A 21,935-nucleotide genomic window follows, 5' to 3' on the forward strand; every position below is an offset into this window, starting at 1 on the left:
AGTTAAAAAAAGAAGTTTTGTGGTTGTGTCAAAATGACAGATGTCAAAGGCGGAGACAGAATCATGTTGGCCGGATTTAAAGTAAATTCCTCGGAGCTGTTTTGTCTTTAAAAAAAGCCTTGAGTAAGACGTTGATTTTGATGTTTGTTGTCTGTGTCTAAATTTACCAGTCGTCTAAACACAAACTGTTCTCTGTAGACTTTCAGTCTGTCACTTGCAAGAAACCCCTATAAGCTTGCTATGTTTTGTTTTGGTTTAGGGGTTTTTTTGGCAGGCAAAAAGACAAAACTCACCAAGAACTGAGTGGTTTCACAAGAGAATTAAACTTTTTAAACTTTTTTGGGGTGTTGTTTCAAAAATATATCTTTTCTTTTTTTTAATCAATCAAACCATCCACTAGGGCAGGTCTTTTTGCTTGAAAGCCTAATTTTTTTTATCGCAGACCTTTAACAAGAAGGTCTTGCCACAGACGTTTGCATTGACTGACATTTGCCAGAGACTCTGTGACATTTAGTCCCGCGTGTGATCCATTTTAATACTTTCGATTTATTATACCTTTTGAAAATCAGGTCTGTAGCTTATTTGTCACCACGCTGAACAAACCAGGTCATCGGTTCTCTTGTGGTTCGCAGCACTTTACAAGCTCCCTTTTCTCATATTAGAGGCGCCCAGATGCCCACGAGGTTGGGTTACCACATGGGTGCAAATCCCATCAGTGGTCAGGCCTTTGGTGCATGACGTTGCTCCTGCTCTGCCCGGTATTTTATTCCCTATTTAGCCAAATATCACCCCAGAAATGATCTTAAATAAATTTGTGTGTCAAATATTGCACAACAGAATGTGAAAGACCAATTTCAGGTGTTTGAGCTGTGAAATGAGTTAGCTTTGCTTTTCCTGGGGTGAGTCAGCCTGTTTATGATTTTTGGCTTTGGGGAAGTGTGCGGGTGAATATTTGACATTTTCTATCACATGCAAGCCTTCCAGCCTTTTAGCTGAGTCTTGTTCTATGACAATACAGACTTTCTACAGCGACATTTAAATGATACCTCACTACACTGAACACTTATTCACTCTGACTCTGTCTCTCTTTCAGCTCTACTTTTTGTTTTATGTTTGAGAATTATTTCTGTATGCATTATTTATCATTGTTTGAATTAACTCGTTTGAGTTCGTATGCTTCCTGGTTATTCCGAAGGTGGCTGCTGAGACTGGTGAATGGACCTTAATCACAGGTTAAGGGCAAAAAGATTAGGTGGGAGATGTTTTGTGAAGCTGGGAGTGTTGGGTTATTTAAAAAATTCTGATTAAGAAGATAATCAGCATTTTTCCTGACTCAAACTAGGCTCTTGAGAGGGTGGGTGACTACAACTTTGATAATTAAAAATGCTATTTATGAAACTCCTGGTCAATCTTACTATCGTAGACTACAAAAATATCTTTCACTGGTCATGCAAACCACAACATGATGAAGCCGCCGTGTAATATGCAAATTTCCAACACAGCCCTTTTCCCTGGCTGCTGGGCTCAAAACTGTTTTCTGTTTGTCAGCAGTTGAATGTTGTTGTTTTTTTCCCCCTTCGACAGATAAAATCAAATGTGAGCAGGGAAGCAAAAATCCAATCAGAAGTAGCCACTTGTGCATTTAAAATCAGAATATCAGGTGTGAACCGCAGTGTGTCTCAGCTGGATCCAGACGCGAGCTGGATATGAGATCTTCCGTCTGAACTGATTCCCATCCTCCCACCAGACTAGACACTTCATTACTCTCCCTGAGTGATATAAAACTCTTCTGCTGACAAAAAACACGCAGTGTCCTATGACTTTTTCTTACATTTCAAAATGAATTGATTCGTTTTAGACATCTATCTTTAAAAAAATACTATAGTGATACAGGAAATCGATACAAAAGGCTTTTTGCATGACAAAAGTAAACGCTCATTGCAGCAGAGCATTAACCTAAAATTGCTGCTTGATGCTCACATTGCAGTTTTTATCCCTCCAGCCCATCCAATTGTGCACTCCTCCCCTGTAACTTTCCTACAGAGACGGCAATTTTCTATGTAAATTCGCTTTCTCCCGATCGTCTTCATTTCCATACCAGCGCCGTCAAAAGAGCTGACTGTCAAAAGTGTGCCGAGTCAGCACCGACTGTGCCACGAGAGAGCTAGGAAATAATAACGTCAGTCGATCCTCTTTGCACCTGTGCACGCACATGTGTGTATGTGCCTGTGTGGGTTTTTTTTAATACACAAGGTGAGGATTGCTAATTTCATGATGAAAGATAAAACCAAAGCTTTTACCCGTCTTAGAAAGAGATTCTGCTTCTCCTATCAAGTGTCAGACTCGAGAAAGGCTTCCAGCTGTGAAGCCAAAGGGGATACAGAAGTTCTCTGTCATCTTTGTTTGACTGACATGAGCTCAGCAGTGTCTTGTTTTTTTTACTTTTTTTGCCTTAATACCTGTTAAAAGAGTGTATTTGAAACTTTTGTTTTATTTCTATGAATTACACTAGATTCACTAATAGATGAGTAATGTTTGAAATAACAGCAGAAGAAAAAAAAAAATGGTTTGCATAAACAAACACTGCGTGCCCTATAAAAGTTCTCATGAATAGCATCGCTGTTACGGGTGCCAACCAGAGACGTGACATTATGATCCTGATTTATTTAATGTAGTAAAATTAAAAGCAGTGGTGGAGAACATGACAGCGGAGGCCCTTCTTGCTGGGTGGATACGATGAGTGGAGCATTGTGCTAACTTTGTGCGTGCTTATATGCACCGCATTCATACACTGTGGAAAACGGACGCATGAGAAACACAAAAAGGCCACATTCATTATATGTTCTGTCATAGTACGCTTTTAGAATAAACTCAAGAAGCTTGTAGTGGCTTTAATTATTCTGAACATGGCGAGATGAAAGAAGATGGGAGCCTTTAAAGGAGCTCCAGCACGGAAGGCTAATTACTAAGTGAAGACCAGTCTGCTCTCAGCTGCTATACAGTACCTCCAGGCTTGACGTCTGGCCCGAGTTGTATTGAATTAGGGCCAATAGATTAGCCGACAGTGAGCGGCATCTGTTTTGCTTTTGTTTTTTATAACTCAGAGCTGCATTCGACTCTGTCAGCGCACTCGGTGGATTGAGCCAGTCATTAGTACAGAGTATGGTCAATAAAACATCCATACATTATTCTGCTGGATTCAAAACTGCACACAGTAGATGACAATCTGAAAGTGGAGTCGTTTGAACAACAAGATCTCAAGTTTCAGAGGCTAAAAGTTCTGTTTTGTGTCTACTACTGATTTGTATTTAATGTAAATATTTAGGTCAGTCTATGGTTAAAAGCCTTCAAATTTTTTATGTCTAATAAACTGTCCAAATTTTAGACTTTTGATTGATCCATTTTAAATGAGCTTGGACCCAAAGAAGTTGGTAGTTTTAAACTGTTGTAAATGCAGCGGTGAGCTTCTGGCAGTGGTTCTTAGAAATGTTCCTAAGCCCGTGCTGTGATTTCCGTAACTCGTCGTGTCTTTTTCAGTGCAATTTACTGCCTTGCAATCTTTGTATGCTTATTGTTGTCACCATCGCGAACGGTGGCGGGTGCCAAAAGTGACGCCACAACTGCTGGCACGTGGCCTGCTTTGATGTTGTTTAGGCTTGCCATGCGTTTCTCGTTTTCTCTTTTGTAACTTGGCCTACACACAAGTTTAAACTTGGGGACAATTTTACTCTGTCTTCACTGCCATTTCAATTATATATCACAGCAGGAGCACAAAGGTTCCTCGAAAACCTTGAGGAAAAAACCCTCAGCGATTGCTTTGTTTCCTTTTTTAACTTCTTCTATTCTGTTTTTTCCTTCTGAGTTGTGACACCTAATATTCATTAGCAGACTGCAACAAATGTAACACAACTTTGTTTCAATTGTCATGCTAAAGCAAACAATGCAGGGGCCATCAGTATTCGGTCCCAAGGGGCACGGTTTCTCTTTTAGCCTTGTCGCTTTCTCTTGATCCTGTGTATTATTAATTATTATAATATGTCTCATAAATGATGTCCCAAAATTCTTGCAATCTTTGGTCGAGAAATGTTTTCCTTAAACGACTGAACAGTATACTTTTCTTCTTTCTCCTGAATACGTACATACATACGTCACTGTTGCAACCTCATTAATTATGAGAAATTTGACCATTTTTTTGACTCTCTCATCTTTTCACTTTTTCCAGTTAAATGTAGGCTTTAAATACTTGTAGATTATTGCATTCAGACTATTTTGGAAACAGGATTGTTGTTCCTTTATATTACACTATTTATTCTCACAATAACAGTGAAATGTTCACTGTCAATGGGTGACATTTGGGACACAGACCACAAAGGACAACTTGCATACATTATAGCTCATGTCAACAATCTCTCTGTCAACATTTTTCATTCTCCGTCACCTTTTACGCTAACGGCCGACCCTCTAAACGAGAGGTTTGTATACCCTTTTGTGTGTTATCATGGCTGACAGGTGGCCCCTGCCGAAACACCACAATAACTCCGGAGTTGCTCTCTCTCCATTTTCTCCATCCAGTCTCATTAGCATTCAAACTGCTTCACCTGCAGGGCTCTTTAGTAGTTGAGGGTGAGTCAGAGTTTAATTATTTTGGACAGTAAAAGGATTTTTTTTTTTTTTGTAGTCTGGACAGATCCACCTTTTAACACCACAGTGACCCTGGGGGGGGGGGAAAGAAAACATGCTGTAAGAGCGAATGCTTTCATGGGGTCAGGAAAGTGCCAGCATATACCAGTGAACTGTAATGCTGAAGTTCTGTTTTCTCAGTATTTCCATATCATTTAGATAGACTTGGAGGAGAGTTCCCTGTAAAAACCATCAGTTACCTTGGTTAATATTCCACCCTGAGGCATCCTGCCAGGAAATGTTTTTATACCTTGCAGGTATTTGCATTTTCCACCTTGGTGAATGCCAGCGTTGCTTCCTCCTGTTGTAATTCAAGGTTATGAGTTCAGGCTCTGCTCTGACCCACACAGATGACTCAGTAAGTTATAGTCCGGGTTTTTTGCTGAACTTTGTACGGTTTTACTTTTATTTGCATATCAGACAACATGTAAATCAATACTGGCATTTTTTTTCTGTTCTTAGTTTCACTCCTTCCCATTTGCTTTCCTTAAATTATTACGATTCCATCTCTCCCATCTCAAATCTGTGTTTGTTTTTCTTCCCTCATTCATCCTACGTTTCCCCTCCCCGAAGCAAGTTATTAAACCCAGAGTGAGCGAGCGAGTGAGACGGACACAGACAGAGAGAGAGAGAGAGAGAGAGAGAGAGAGTGAGGAGGACAAGAGCAACCATTCACACAACAGCAGGCTTCTTAACTACTGAAAGCTGTCACCTCCTCAGAGTGGTTTGTGTGCAAGCCTCTCCAATACAGCTGTCAGGGCAGCAGTCTCCAAACGGGCCTCCTTCAGCTGACACTCGGTCGTACATTCGCTTATTTTTTCCATATTCAATCTGCACTCATCGCTGAATGGATTAATTAATTCATGAAGTGAAAAAACATAACACTTCTGTGTCCCTTTAACGCTGTGCTAGACGTGCAGCCCCACATACAGGGTAGGGAATGCTGTGTGGTACAGGAAGAATTAAAAATTGGGTGTTTAATTGTCAGTTTGGAAAGAGAAAATCTTTATATTTCAGAGGCAAAATTGAAGAGATATACAGGGAGGTGAGGGTGGACTGCTAAAGGTCCCAGCACAATAAAAACCCATGTTTTGCCAGGTACAGATCACATGTTAACGCCACATGTTAACCGAGTTCTATGGACATCCCACATCATCATTATTTAAACCATTCGTTTAAAGTCAGACTGGACGGTGTAAAAAGAAGTTTGTAAAGGTGGTTTCTTATAGCTCCATTCTGATGCTATTAGCTCATATTCATGACACGGGGTGCGATGCAGTGCTGGAAATTGATCTCGCCACTTAAAACTGTGGTCAGACTGTGTTGGCCTGCTGCATTGAGTTTGTTTTAATTGACTACAGACAAAGACAGACGGTAAGGCAGAAAGAAACAACAATAGAAAAGAACCACATCAAACCCCTCACAGCTTTGGGAACCTGTGTTTTAAGCTACTTAATAATCAGTGACAGATGGCTGAATAAAAACAAAAAACAGTCTTTAAATTAATCATGAACTAGTCATGTGTCTGTAAATACATCTGGGTGAGCATGCTTTTCAGTTTTGTTTATAGCCAAGATAACAGAGCAGATACAGGGCAGGAAATGAAAGAAAAAGAATGAGATAAAATGCGAGTGTTATATATGCATGAGTAGAAATTTGAATTGAAGATGGGAAAGGGGGGAAAAGGGGGAGGCAAAGGAATAAATCAATTTTCATCAGGTGTTTAGCAATGATGGGCACTGTCAGTGAAATGAGGAAGAAAGGCGGAGGAGGAGGTGAAGAAGGACAGAGGGGAGGAGAAGAGGGTAGCGTGTCAGGATCTGGGAGGGAGGGAGGTGTCGGCTCGCGCCGTCCCCGCAGACGCCGCTGTAATCTGGGCCACGTGTCCCAGAATGCCTGCTGGTCACCCAGAGGCCTGGCTGGGTGATTCATCTTAGTTAGGGAGCTGTCCAAGCGACTCTCCGCGGACTGCAACACATAATCGTACACGCAAAACACACACACTGCAAACATATGTGGTTAGAGAAGAGGCGGAGATTTGATTGGCTGAACACCCATACTTAAAACTTTAAGGTCCTTGGTTCCACCTTCCACTGTCATCTCCTCACTCTGAACATAACCCGAATCTTATAAATGACTTTAACTCTGACCAAAAACGTAATAAATCTAATTTATCTCGTTCATATGAGTGCGCACACCTGTCAGCTATAATCACAACAGGAAAACGCAAGGTGGAGGCATATGTTAGTTATTCTCTACTCGGAGATTACTGAAGCAGATGAAGCTTAAGGTTGTCGGGAGGGCCATTATCTTCTCCAAACAGTTAAGGCAGCTTTTACACAAACATGGCTGATGTCTGCTCAAATTCTGGATGTTCTATCATCTACCATCTTTTGTAACAACAAAATTTACTCATCACTCCCTCATTTTTGAAACGCTACAGCAACATGCGGTGTAAGAGCTTAGCTTAAAACTTCATTCTTGAGCTCAACTTTATCCCATACAGAGCTGCAAAAAAATAAATAACTAAAGATTTGTTTAATTTTTGATAAAGAAGCTATTTTTTCTTTATTAAATTATTAATTATTTGGCCTAAAGAAATGCCAGAAATACTATAAATATTAAGTTTTCCAAGGATAAAGTTTGTTACCATAGAGAAATAAACATTGTGAAATAACTTGAGAGCAAATCAAAAACTAATATATATATTTTATATTTTATATATATATTTTTATATTTTCCAATGTCCCAATTGCTTAAATGTTTAAATATAAGTAATCAGTAATCAAAATTTTGGACATGCTGTCACAGCCATTGATTCTTCACTTATGGTTGATAGCTTTAGGTAATCTTGGAAAGACTTTTAAAAGCATGAATTTACAGTAAGTACTTTTGCCATCTTTCACTTTAATTGGTTTAAATAATTTGGATATGCTGAACATTTGCTTGCAGCCAGCCTAATTAGTAGTTCTCATTTATTGTTGCTGTACTTGAGTCCTTTTTATTTATGTTGCTTAGCAGTTTGGTTGGTAAACTCCAAATTAATTGAGGCTGTTGTCTGTAATGTTAACAGGCTATTTTAATAATGTTTTGTATTTCACTGCAGGACTCACTGACGTCGTTTTTGTTTCCTTAGTGTTCCTGAGATCTAACTCTCGATCATTCCAGAGAGCAAAACACCCATATCAGTGTTAATGCCTGTGCTGTGTTTTACACCTCATTGACAGGTGGCCTCCTCATTTGTTGACAGTGGTGATAGCCAGTCTTTACCCTGTGGAAATAAATCAGTCTTCTTTGTGTAAAAGCTGTATTGACGGGCCTGATGCTCTCACATTCCCTTCCTCATTTAGTTAAACCTGATTCAGTGGCTGATGTTCAGTGAATGTCTCAGCATGCGTTTAAGTATAGGAGAATGTCACGATTCCAACCACTAGCTTTTCACACTGAGCTCAAGAAATCAAAGTTTAACCATCGTTTCTACTCCCTTGTATTCACTCTGACGAGCTCTTTGAATAACACACTCTGAACTCATTTGTAGACTAAAGACTAAAGCCCAAAACACCTAAGGGGAGGAAAGTAGAGTAAATTTTCCTTCTTTCTACCTCCTTTGTTAATGGTCATTGCATTAAAACCATGGGAGTGTGTCACATTGAGAATAGAGGTTTCTGACACAGCTTCACCTACTTCCAAGGTTCATGGAGAAGAACAAGGCTCTAAAGAAGCTAAAGCTCCAGCAACACTATAAACAGTATAAAGAGCAGCTTTATTACTTGACCAGCGTGTTTTGGGATTGGTTGTTGATGACACTGATGAAGCTTAAATTTTATATTGCAAGTGTTGATGGAGCGTTGACCTCTTTAAACCCCATTCAGAGATGAAGCCTAGCAGACAGCTAGCAGGTATAAGCTGCCTGTCAGTTGAAGTAGCAGCTCCCTTAATGCAAACTTTAAACCTTAATACAAATTAAACAGATGAGTTATTAAAAAATTGGACATTTTAACATTATGCGTAATGGAGATTGACTCGCGTTTCCACGACAGGAGCCATTTTCAAATGTGAAAATAATACCGCTTTTTGAAAACCTATCATAATGACTGATGTTTATTAAATATGAAAAGTTATTTAAAGGTTGTCTCGCCGTAAAGGTCCCACAGAAAAGTCCTGGTACTTGAGCTGTTTGGTGTGCAGATTGATCTGTTTTCAAATCTCTAAAGCAGATGCATCATGAGTTGTCGGATGCTGATATCTGTTTCATCCATTTGCTAGGGTTAACATATGCAAACAAACACACTGGTGTGTTTTCCTGAAGCCTTTGCTGTCAGAAGCATCGAGGTGTGAAATGTGATTATCAACATCAGCTTTTACTACTGACATCAGCCACAGGTTTCGTGTGTGCTTTTCGCTTTCTGTAGTACTTATTAAAGCTTGTTGGCAGCTTGCTTGATGGCCTTGGACGCGGAGTGTGTTTAATTCATTCTTGGGCGCATCCTTGGGAGTGTTTTTATTCTTCCCCTCAGTGTGCTTCTAGCATTATTAAAGGCATTAATCACTGCGATCTGATGCCTTGTTACGACACGACTCTGCTCCCACTGCGCACCCAGCTAAACACACACATGCATTTCGGTGGCCTCAGTGCCATCAAACATCTTGGCTTGAAAGTACTGCATTGTGAAAGTCTCCTTGGAATACAGAAGGAGCCCGTGTCAGCGGATATATCAATGTTTTCATCTGTTAAATTATTTTTTGCTCATGCCATGAATCCTGCACAAGAATCCGTCATCTTTAAGGGAATTTTTTAACAGAGAAAACATCGACTTTCAGATCTGGCTGCTTTGCTGTTTCTCAAATTCTTGTTAATATCCCTCTCAGCAAGGTGCATGTTCTTGAAATCATATTTAGGTCCCCCATCATCCAAACTCCATCCATCCAGTTTCTTAACTGATTTTCCGATCCGTGAGAGGAAGTCACAGGAGCAAAAAAAGAATTTAACTTATCCATATTTTTTTCTTCCAGTAGAGGGAGATATTTTAGATATTTAATTTCAAGCCAGCATGAAATAATTTCGGGAAAGTGTTCAAACAGATATTAACACATTTACACTTAAAATACACATTAGCCGCCTAGCTTAATGGTTTCTATCCATTAAGTAACCTGGAACGAATGTACTTCGTGTGTTTTTTGCTCATTGCCGACTTTGTGGCTTTAAATATTTGATCTCCCCCTGCTGGTAATGCAACCTCTGCATGCGTGTCCGTTTCATGTTTTGGAGATTACACGTTACATCTATTACACGTTTTGTCGTGATATTGGGTTGATAATTGTAGATTATTAGATGATACGCCTCAAGAGGGTTCTTGAGGGTCCTCGGTATTTTTACCGAGCTACTACTCTGCATTTCCTTCATCTTAGGAATGTACAACACTGGTGATTTGAAACTAACCCATTATCTTGGCAAAAACAAGGTTAGAAACTCGAGACTCAAAGTCTACTGAATACATTTCTTACTTTTACAGGAGGTGATGTCATTTAGCATGCATTGTTAGGTAATAACTCAGATTTAGGTGTGCGCGTGTAATAAAGAGTAAACATGTTTGTTCAGCCTGGTAAGAAATATCTCCTGGCTTTTTTCATCACTAATTTGCCTTTTTATGAATCTGTTACTTTATTTAAAAAAAAAAAAAAAATCTATTAACTTTTGTGTTTTTCAGGTAATGTATAAATAAAAATTGATTAATTTAATCTCCACTTAGCAAAACATGTTAAATTTCTTTTAGCTCAGGCTAGAGACTCAGTTCCTTCAATTTAGTCAAATTAAAAATATATGAAATATAATGAAATATGTGTCAATATTTGGTAGATCTCATAAAGTCTGATATATTGGAATTACTCCTATCATCAGTCTCTGTCTACATCTCAGGTGGACAAAAATGTAATAGGAGAAACATGGCTCATCTTGACGGTGTCAAACACATCGACATGTTGCTCCGTTTCACACGCGGATGTCTGACATTTATTCCCAGAATGCCAGGAGTTAATTTTGGCCACATTTCTGTTACCTCTCTCGCTAGTTTAACTCACAGTAACCTTTCCTGCCCCTGAATTTTGAGGAGAAAGTCATAGAGTTGCCACATTGTTTTGACGAGTGGCCTCTTGAGCTTTTCTTCTTCGCAAATCTTTTTCTCCCTCCTGCCCCCGTCTCTCAGACCCCGCTGAGTGGCTGATCCCTCGAGGACAGAGCTGCCAGCTCATGACGCAGTGTGATACTGCACTGTCTCTGACTCGATGTGTGTTTAATAAAGCACATTTCCACATACAGTAGAATAATGCATGAATAATAACAACAGCTCATTACCAGTAGTTGGATAGTTAGTCGGTCCTTTATTCGTGCTGATTAAATACCAATTTGGGGTGATCATCATCATCAGCCAATTATTTCACAGCGTCAGTCACAAAATATTGGAGGAAAGCTTGCAAATTCATCTCCTTTAGATATTTGTGGCTAAGTGTACACTGCTGGTAACATCTGGTTTCAAAAACATCAAGATGGAGACAGCAACTCCATCTTAATACTGTGAACATGAAAATCTGCATGTGCTATTAAATTAAAATAAGCTTGAATTGGCTTTGAATGGCAAAACTTTACATATATTTTCTACTTTGTTGCACGACTGCGAGCTCATAGCAGCCTCTGGTTGAAAGAAATAGCGCTGTGCAGTTCAGTCACACATTTCAACAAGAAACATCTCTGGTGTTGTTGTTTTTTTTCTCCCCTTATGAACTAAGGCAGCTCCCAGAAGTGGGAATAAGTCTCACATGTGCGAGTCACAAACAAGTCTGAAGTCTTAACCTTCAAATCCCAAGTTACTGTGGGGAAACCAAGCAAGTCAAGTCCTATGAGATTCTGATGATCTACCCCAGATTTCACATTTTCTGTCTTGCACTGGTCATGAATGTTCAAAAGACATATTTTTTAGCAATAACCCTTTGAAGCTTTCTGATTTTTAACATTTTGTGGTCTCAATAAAAAATCTCCTAACAGCACAAAAACAAGAGGATTCAGAGGTGCTTTTCAAGAGAGGTGTGGCAGGATCTGATTGACTTGAATCTGTGGGACAGGTGGCACCTAATTCTACACCTAGAGTTAAGTTAAAAAGAAAAAAGTCCAAATCCATGTGGGCTGCATTAACAGACATGAAGCCATTCTCACTCATGTCAGTGGGCAGCAGCACCAGTTTGAGTCAAGCCGCTGAAACCCTGGCAGCAGTGTCAAACTGTCCACTATGTCTTAGGCTAAATCCCATTTCATCTTTACTGCTTTAGTACACTCACACCCGGAGCCAAATATGGAAGTACACTTCACTTTTACAGCCAACAAAATCAGACACCTTGGAGACAACCAAAGCCCTCGGCTAGAACTGCTGCAAAGCTGTCTAGTCAGATTTGCTAACATAAAAGATTAGACAGGGAATTTAAATGCATTTGATAAGAGATCACCACTCAAGGAGAAAATTTGCTGTTGCATTGCAGCAGAAAACACCTGAACTTTGTTTAAAAAAAAAAAAAAAAAAAAGTGGAACCACAACATGATTAGCACAAGTTTTATACAGGTTAAAAAAAATCAAGTCTTACGTCACGCTTTTAGGCTGTTACACAGTACTGCAAACAACCAAGAAGTGGTAGACATCCAGGAAAAACACCAGATATTACCATATTAATCTAAGAAGAATGAGCATTATTCGTTCCTGTGGAAATTGAAAGAGTTAAAAGTGCATAAATCCACTTTTATAGGGCACCATTTCCCAGTTTCCTGCAGGTCTGAGCTCCAGGTGTATTTGCTCTTGTTTTCAGGTTGAATATTCATGACACTATTTAAAGCCACACTGGGCCTCTGTGGTGGGTCCAAATGGAGCTGAAGGTTACATGCATTGAAAATTCAACTCTAGCACTCCGTAACTGTGTAAATTGATGTTAGTACACTTAAATACACACCACAGGCTTGTGTTTACCAGCACAGCCTGTGATGTCTCGCCCTGAAAGATACCGAAGGGATGAGAGGAGATCAAAGATCCGCGAGTCCGGCTTTCTGTGGATGGAAAGCTGACTTACTGCTGTTTTTTTGTTTTTTGGGTTTTTTTAAGATGTGTTTTGCTTTCACGTTTAAGTTAAAGTTTTGTTAACTCTAGTGAGCGGAAAGTTTTTAAGGCATCAAAATTTGATTCGTTTTTTTCAGGTGGTTTTCTCCTTTTAGCCTCAGAGATTGTGATAGAGTTGCAAATCTTACTTTCTTTGGGCAATCAGTTTGGTGAAAGCAGCAGGATCACATTAAATAGAGGGGAAATGAAACATTGCTGGCCATATAATCGCAAAATGGTGAATTAGACGTAAGCTGGAAAGCCATAAATCTATTTTTTTGTAGCGAGAAACTGTTTTTAAGATATCTATGTTGAGTCAGCGACATCTTAAACAACTAAATGGGCTAAAGTTTCCTCAGATTACACATGGAAAACATCAGTATAGCTCCAAGCAACAGTAAAGCAGGCAAGGAAAGATACTGGCAAAACATTACAGGGATAAAAGGAAGCAGACAGGAAAGAGGAAAAGCCTGGAATAAAGGGATAAAGAGTGGAAGGATGGGGGAAGCACTGAGCTACAGGTGTAAGCCTTGGATTTTGAGCAGAGATGGAGATTTGCAAATGTTGAGTTATATTTTCTGCTAAAAATGCAAGAAACCAACTCGAACCATCTTGTAATGAGTTGCTTGTTTTTGTTCTGTTTCTTTCTCAGGTGTTTCGGAGAAAGGCAGTGGAGTTGGGCGAGAAGCTGCTGCCTGCATTCAAAACGCCCACCGGCATCCCCTGGGCTCTGCTTAACCTCAAGAGGTAAAACAAACAGACAGCACACACACTTGCTCTTTGTCTCCCAGCAGTCCACTTTCAGGCAGCAGGTCTGTTTTGATGGCCTGATGCTTTAAGGAGCACCATGGTCTGCCCCTCTCTGTTCCACTCGCACACACTGAGCTGAAATGCTTTAGTCTTACATGACAGAGCAAACTTGTCAGACAGAAACTGTTTGATTTTTTTGCATCCAGGGCTTCATCCTTGAAACTAAACTGCATTGGAAAAGACAAACCCAAAGTTCCTGAGTACTGAGGTTGGGGTTACAGGCCAAAATCGGCCTTTAGTAATAGGCTGTGACACACTCTCGAGAGGTTGCTCCTGGGTTCGACTGCTGAAAAGCCTTCACCACTAATATGTTGCAACATGATCCATACTGTAGTTCAGATGTTTCTTTAGGGGCATTGCAAAGAAAAATATTGCTTTTGATTTTTACTGGAAACTATTTGACATCCCTTGTTTTTTCTGAGCTGCATTAATTCAACTTTATTAGTAATAATAAGTACTGAGTCATCAAGTATACTACCAAGTCAAATGAGTCTTTCATGTTTGGTTGTTTTAAAAAGCATCTTAGGACAGAATAGTTAGTGGCAGTGCTGGTGATGTTTCCTTTCCTCTGGCTGAAACCCTCTTTGTGCTCCACCAAAACCTCCTCCATATAAAAAAACCCTCATAGTGGTATTTTAACATTTTTCCATTTGTAGAGCTATAAACTGATTTTTTAGAAGCTAAAAAAAGTTTTTTTTTACTCATCTAATTTCCAAGTAACAGTCAGTGCTTTAAGAAATTGCTTTAATTTGACTTTAAGAGGTCTTCCTTGTGAGCCAAAACAGGCTTTAAACTACTCTAAATCCTTAGTTTCACACTGCATTTTTGTATCTTTGTCTCTCTATGATGTCATTCAGCATGATATTTTTTTAATAAGGTCATATAAAAATCACAGGTGTCTCACCTGTGGGTTGAACCTGCTGTTCAAACCTTATTTGTTTAAGGTGAGGAGCTAAAATGCTGCATTTCAGACAATGGATGAACTGAGAGATTAGAGGGTTAAGATAAGGAGGGATTATTTTGGACTCTCAGTCATGCAAAGCTACTCAAGCAGAGTCCAAGAAGAGATATGTGCTAAGAACACAGTTCTTAGAACTATAAAGCAATTAAAATAAATTCCAACCAATAAGCATATAACATTTTGGGGTCTTTAATATGAAAATATGAGTATCTCTGTATAAAAACAATTAGAGGTCTGCAGCTATTTTTTGCTACAGTCCTTCTGTCAGTCACACATGATGAGGGGAGCACTATTTTCTTTCTATCAGTCGTTCCCCAAAGAGAGACACGACATCCAGTCTGTTTGTCAGCCCGTTAATTAAAAGGCAGGTTGTCATGACGATAAGCGTGCTGTAACAAATTAATTTTCTCTCTGTCTGTATGGGTGAATGGACTCTGCCCGCCTTGTCCTCTTCCCTGAAGTGAGAAACACCCCAGGGAGAGTGAGTGAGTGTGTGTGTGTTCATGTCTGTGCACATGTATGTGGCTCTGCACACATATGTGATCCCCAGAGGCCTGAGCAGATTGCTGTTGATGATGACTTTACCTGCATGACTGAGTTATGACAGCTTAGAACCACATCAGCACAAACCCACATTCCTACACACACACGCACACACACACGCACACATACTCAAATAACTCTGGAAACAAATTACAATAACAAATATACAGAGCAAAAGAGAGCATAGGCTATTAAACTAGCTTTTTTTTTTTTTTTTGTCTATGAAATTGACAGATTAGCATTATAAAGATGTTGGTAAGTTGATTTCTTTACAACACTAATGGATTCTTGTTTGAGAAGAACAATTTTAATTAAGTTATTTTTCAAATGATCCAGATTAGCCATAAAATTTGATGGGTTCTTCCTTTCCCTATCCAATTCCTCGCCACCAAATTTCATAAACCTTGTCTTTTAGTTTTTGTATACTTGCTGACAGACACCTTGGTTCTTACCTTAACAGAAGAATGAGCCAAAGGAAGAACTCCTAACAGGGCCAGACTTTGTAAAAGGTGTTAGGTTTCTTTGTATTCCAAGATTGTACAAGAGATATAGGGACAGGGCCATGGTACTCAGTGAACCCTGAACAGAAAATCTTTGGGTTACAGTAAATTCTGTAAGCACAGTGATGATAGTGGACTGAACTCTGGCCCCAAATATCCAACCACCATCTGAACTGAGAAACCTATCAGCCAGTTGTGTTGTTTCACTGACACACAGACACAAGTTGACATTTATCGTGGTTTCAGCTGATAGGTGTATGTCCTTGTTTTATTGTATTGTAACAAGTCTGACTTGGGCTGACTGCAGTTATTCTCAGATGATGAGGGTAACCTGACTGTAACACTTCTCTTTCCAGTAAGGGACTCGACTTAAAGGGACTTGAAGACAGAAACTGACTGCAAGTGGTTCTGGTCGTGGCAACTACTGTTTTCCCTAGTGTGACTATAGTATTTGTCAACTGTAATGTGAATTAGAGTGGTATTTGTTAAACTCCTCCAGTGGGATCAGCTAGAAACACTGATCATTGCAGCCATCTGTGAGGTTGTGAATCCTTAAAATAAACTGAGTACAAAAATGCAAGTTATTCTTTATAATCTTTTTATAAAAGATTTCAAGATAATTTCAAGATATCTGTTTCCTCCCCTTCCTACTGTTGCAGCTATGTACCATCTGGGAATCCCTATGCTCCTGTATTGATATATCATAAAAGATCAACAGAACCATGCCCATGGACATCAGTGGCAAGCGTAATGTAATCCAACAGACAACAGGGTTTATGGTAGCTTTTATTCCCATCCTGAGTTATGTAAAGACCCAGAAGATCTATAAAACTATAAATCTAAACTTCCATACCCACTGATACATATCAGACAAGTGTTATCAATATGTCTCTCTGGTGATAAAAACTCGTCTGTGCTTTGAAAATTTTAGTTATTTCATTTCTTTTGTTCTTAAAACATCAATAAAACAGTCTGTTGAGGAAATTAGACCATGTAGACATTATACAGAGAGAGAGGGAGAGAGGTCAGTTGCAGAAATCCTAAACTCAGAGTGACGGCTCTGAATGATCTGTGGGATAAACAGCACTCAGTCAAAGTTAGATTATGTATAATTCACTATGTGCAGGTCAGAGAGAATTGAAGCAAGAGGAGATCAAAAGATTTTAGAAATGAGAAGTTGAGAAGAAACATTGAAAGTGCTTTTGAAGTAGGATAGTTTTGAGTTAGAATACTGCCCATGCAACCTTGACCCAGATTGAAGTAAAATAAATCTGTAAAACACGCTTGCAAACGAGGCCCAATTACTGAATCATCTCTCCCTTTATCCCCACCGTCCTCCCTTCTCTGTTTTACTCTCCATTCCTTTATTCATCTTCGGGTTTTTTTCTTTAAAGTTTTTCTCACATCCCAGTCCCTTGTATTTCTGTCCTTGTTCAGGCCATCCATCTTATCTACGGTGACCCAGTATCTCCTTCTGTTTCAGGATGCGTACTCCAAGTCCACTCCACTCCATGGCCTTGTTCTTTGTATTCCCTGTCGGTAGCCTTTCATCGCTCTACCCTGCAGCTATCTGCAGAGCCCAAGAGAGACCATAAGAAATAAGGCCACAGTTTAAAACATCTTCTTGCTTCTATACCAAGTGAACCTTGTTTGCTCAATGGCCCTGTGTTAATTTCAGAAAACAAGATAAATGCGATGTCCTCACTTTGGAGAGGTCTTTGCTGCGTTTCCTTTGGGAATTACGAGTGTGTTCAGACAAATTAATAAAAGGCTTAAGATAAACCTGCAGAGCCGCATTTAGTTAATTTCTAAAGATAAAATCTTTGGCTTGAACACAGCACGTGTTAACATTTCAAAAATCAGGGTGTTTTACTGGGTTCTATTGGGAGTATTTTGGAAATGAAATGTTTGAGATAATTTTTATCTTACTAAATCTGGTCTTTGGCTGGATGTTGGATCTCAAGAGAAAATCTGAATATCAGGTTGAAATCACTCACTGTCTGGTTGGGTATGTTCAGTACGTGTTAACATGGTAATCATAAAATAGGAACAGATCTGAATACACTGGTGTGTAGCTCTTTATTTGTTTTCTTCTTTCCACTCTTTGTTTGCTTTTGGTTTTTGTCACACCCTCACTTCACCTTCCTTTTATGCTGGACTTTTTTTCTTCTGCCAGCATGTAGAGTTTCCATAGTTACTCCCCCGTCTACCATTTCAGCTAGGGAACAGTACCAGTACCTACTGGGGAAAAAGTGTTATCCTTTTCCCCTGGAGAATTTGTACCCAGTGGCAGACAGAACTGCAAATTGAAAGAAAACCCTAGAGGGAACCAATTGAAATACCAATGATGCCATTCAGTAGCTCTAACATTAGTTTCATGGCTGTAAGTAAAGTAAAAAAAAAGCTTTTCTTTTTTCACTTTAACATTTAAAACCTGAAACTAAAATCTGCTTGTCGTGGATCATTATGCTGTGTATAGACCAAAGTTTAAATACAGAGATGTTGCAAATTCATTAGAGAAAAATCTAATTTATCAAAGGTCATAAGAGCTGATCACATGTCTCATCCTTTGAATGACAAGCCACCAGGAACAAAGGACGATGGAAGGTTTTGAAGGCCGTCAGAGAATGTAAAGGAATAATTCATCAACGTGAGAAATCTCGTCTTGATGTCCAGTTGATTTATCTTCAAAAGGCACTTGAAGGTGGATCAGCTTGCTTGCAACATCCAATAAATCAACAGTTCCTCATACAGAGTCAAAGGCTGGCCCGGCCTTCCTCTCCGACCCCCCGTGACCTTTAGTTTGTACATAAACCCATTGATTGCTACTAACCGAGTGGAAAATGCTGCTAAGATCCAAATGATTATTTTTTCCGGTTGATCTGCTGCAGATTGGGGCATGTTAGGGCAGGAATGCAGCCAGATGGACAGAGACACAATTGTCCCTGAAATGAGCTTTAAATATTTGAGAAGGTGAAGAGGTGCATCACTGAGAAGGCTGAGGTGGTGCTCCTCTAAACTAGTTTTTGCATTTGACATGATTATTTCTTTCCTTTTTTGGTGCTTCTTATTTATTCTGTGTGCTTAATTCAAATTTTTGTATTTAATTTATTTTTTTTATTTAAGACAAAGGGAAAGGGAATACACTAAGCACATAACAGTCATTACAATATCGATTACTCATATTTTCATTTCTTAGAATAGCATGACTCATCGTTTACCTTTGCAGTGTGCCCCTTAATTAACACTGAGTTACTGAATCGAGATATTATAAGGTGGGTAGTGATGAAAGGGTTTTGGAAAAGAATAACTTTATTTGTGCTGCACATGGTTGCAACGTGATTTATAGTCTGGATAAAAAGTTGTTCATATTACATGTTATTGAGCTATAAAACATTCTGGGTATTAAGCCATTTAAAATATTTTTGCTTATACTTTCTCAATTTTAATATCGATAAAACATTTGTTATCTTATATCCCAGCTAGAGCCCAACCAATTTATTGGAAAACTCTCATCATTGGTTTATATTAGCTATTTCCCAATCTCTTTGTATCTCCATTAATATTGGCTCATAAGTGAAAATTTTGATTGTAAGGAAAAAACACCCTTCAAATGTGTTACAAGTATTGACTTTGGACAGTTTGTCCACCAGGGGGCACTCTGCAACTTCCCTGTAAATAACTAGGAAATAGCCTTATGTTTCACTGGATTGTATTTAAAAGATTAATGTAAGCGGTAGGAACTCAAGAACTCACTTTTTGCAGATGACCCTGTTGCATATCTATTTCTGGGAATTCCTTTCTGAAGGTGCAAAATACAGGGAGGAGAATATTTAAAGCAAGCACGCAAAATAATTTACTAAGATTTGCAAAAGGCAATTTACTGCTAATTGTGTCAATATTTAATGCAGGAAAAAAAGCATGTCTTATTATTTGCACTCGGTATTGAAATGAACTGAATGCATCTGCGTTTAGAAAAAAGTGCAACTTTTTAAAATCACCCGTGAAGCACACCACATCTGAAAGAGCTATTTGATGATTGTGTTTACGCACCCGTTTATTAAATCTGGCCCAGATATCTGCATCGGTCTTAAAACCACTACATCGATTGGGTTTTAATCCAAACATAGAGTACATAGAAATGTATTATGTTCACACTGACACGTGTGCAAGCCAAAATATTTTAACCTAATGCACCGACTTTTGTTTGCATGTGCATGTCTCTGTGTATAGTGCAGAATACAGTGTGTTGTATTTAGTTGCTGTGCTTTAGCAACCGACAACATATAACTGCGCTGTACCAACTAAACTTCTTTCCCTTTTCCTCTGACACTTTCTCTAACTTTTTTACACACAGGCACACACACACAAACACACACATGCACACACACACTAGTTTCCCAGTTGTTATCTGCTTTGGCCAGTAAGTCCCATAGCTCTTCTATTAACATTCAGACTGATAAAGCCCTTGCAAATCACTCCCACTGCACTGCATACTGACTGGCCTTAATGGGATGAGGCATTGTGTAAATGTGTGTCAGTGCGCAAGTGTGTGTGTGTATGTGTTAGGTTTTGCTGAGGTATCTGGATCCGTGCTCCACCCTGAAATTAGCTGCTCATTCCTCTCTACAGGCATCATGGCGATGATTGCTTCCCACACACACGCACACCTCTGATTGGCAGTAAGGCATTTAAAAAGTGCTCGAATCTGCATCACCATTCCAACAAAAGACTTGGTTAAAATGACAAGTGGCAAAGAAATCATGCTGAAATGTTAAGTGGTACCTCTGAACAGGTATTTATATGTGAGGTCTGACACCGTGGGGTGAATTTATGGGAAAATTTGAATCTTTTTGCCTTTTTCAGACTGAATCAAAGAGCTGTATACATCTCTGAAGTGGCTCCCCCACCACGGCCCCCTGCATCACAAAACGCAGCAACTTGTGGGGAAGTGTTTGCTTTCCAACCGAACTTCTCCTAAAAGCAATGTCATCATCTTCATGACGTTGCAAAGTTAAAACTAACCCTCGTTCCCTTTCCTTATCTCAGAGAGGAAAGTATTTTAGAAAAAAACTGTCAGCTTGAGGCAAATTTGCTCCTTCAGCTCTTGGCTCTGGGACTGAAGCTATCAATCCTGAGCTCTTTGGGTCTTGGAGTTTGATTAATAGGTCTGCATTTAAGAACGGCTCTATTAGTGCAGCCTAGTGAGGGTGTCACACTGGGTGACCCTGTAGTGCCACTCTGTCATGGAGCCCTTTCTTCTCGATGCGATAGGAAAATGAACTTGTTAATCCCGAGCATGTCCAGAAATTCTTTGCTTAGCAGAGACTGATGAATAATATTTAAAGCAGCTAGCTCATATTTTAATTTAGAGCTACAAGAGTGCTGGAAGAGTGCTAAGTGCTGAATGTCATCAGCATAGCAGCAGCAGAGAAACCAGTAAACAACCAAGGTCAAGAGGTTGAGGTTAAGAAGAAGCAAGAAAAATAAGTGTCAGAAAATACAAATTCTCTCATGCCCAAATTCCCTGCTGTGTCACATATTCACTGGATTCAAATGCACGGTTTTCTCCAGTGTATTTGAAGTACTTTGGGCTCCTCTGCCCTTTTTACTATACAGAGGCTAACTCCAGGTACAAGTTTTGCCATTAGCAGTTTTCCACATATAAAAGCAGATTAAATAAAGATGAAAAAAGACAATAAAGAACCAGGCAAACGTCGAAACTTGCTGGTTTAACCGTTCAGCTGATACCCGTCCATTTACGTCGAGTAATTACGGATTATGGTCGGCTACTTAGCTCTGTGCCGCGTATGAACAGCAATCACCCTGACTCATGGTCTCTCCCTGATATAAAGAGGAAAATAAACTCACCATGTCCGTCTCTCTGTGTCATGTCACCCACTGTGTGCGCAGAGATGTACTTAGACCAACACAGCTGTTCCTGCTGTGCCTCACAATTAACATTATAGCAGTTTAATAGCACTACTTTAACTGAGTGCAACATTAAATGTGGAAAAAGCTGGCTAATTGGAGTGAATTAGGAACGAGCTATGAGAAAGAGGCCAACCAGTACTGATCTTTTTGAGACAATACAAACAGCAGTGTGTGAAATTAATATCAAACAGTGTCGATGAGAATGCTGGATAAACCTCAGCATATGGCAATAGGCTGTAGGGTGGCACTGCAGTGCAGGGAGTTATCGCCTCACAGCAAGATGGTTAGTGTGAAAGGAGAGTATGCCAGGGATGGGGCGAGATGAAGGCAGCTGTGGTGACCCCTAAAGGCAGCAGGTAGAAGAAGAAGAGTTTA

General features: G+C 39.5%; 1 protein-coding gene across 1 annotated transcript in view; it reads left to right on the top strand.

The window, feature by feature from the left end:
* man1a1 (mannosidase, alpha, class 1A, member 1) overlaps positions 1 to 21,935 on the top strand; it is a 148,942-nt gene that overhangs the window by 100,298 nt on the left and 26,709 nt on the right. Inside the window, exon 5 of the mRNA XM_031750534.2 lies at positions 13,465 to 13,559. Within this exon, the coding sequence (XP_031606394.1) occupies positions 13,465 to 13,559 (95 nt within the window). The remainder of the gene's footprint in view (positions 1 to 13,464; positions 13,560 to 21,935) is intronic.

Source organism: Oreochromis aureus, linkage group 15, assembly GCF_013358895.1.
Source record: "Oreochromis aureus strain Israel breed Guangdong linkage group 15, ZZ_aureus, whole genome shotgun sequence".
Taxonomy (NCBI): Eukaryota; Metazoa; Chordata; class Actinopteri; order Cichliformes; family Cichlidae; genus Oreochromis; species Oreochromis aureus.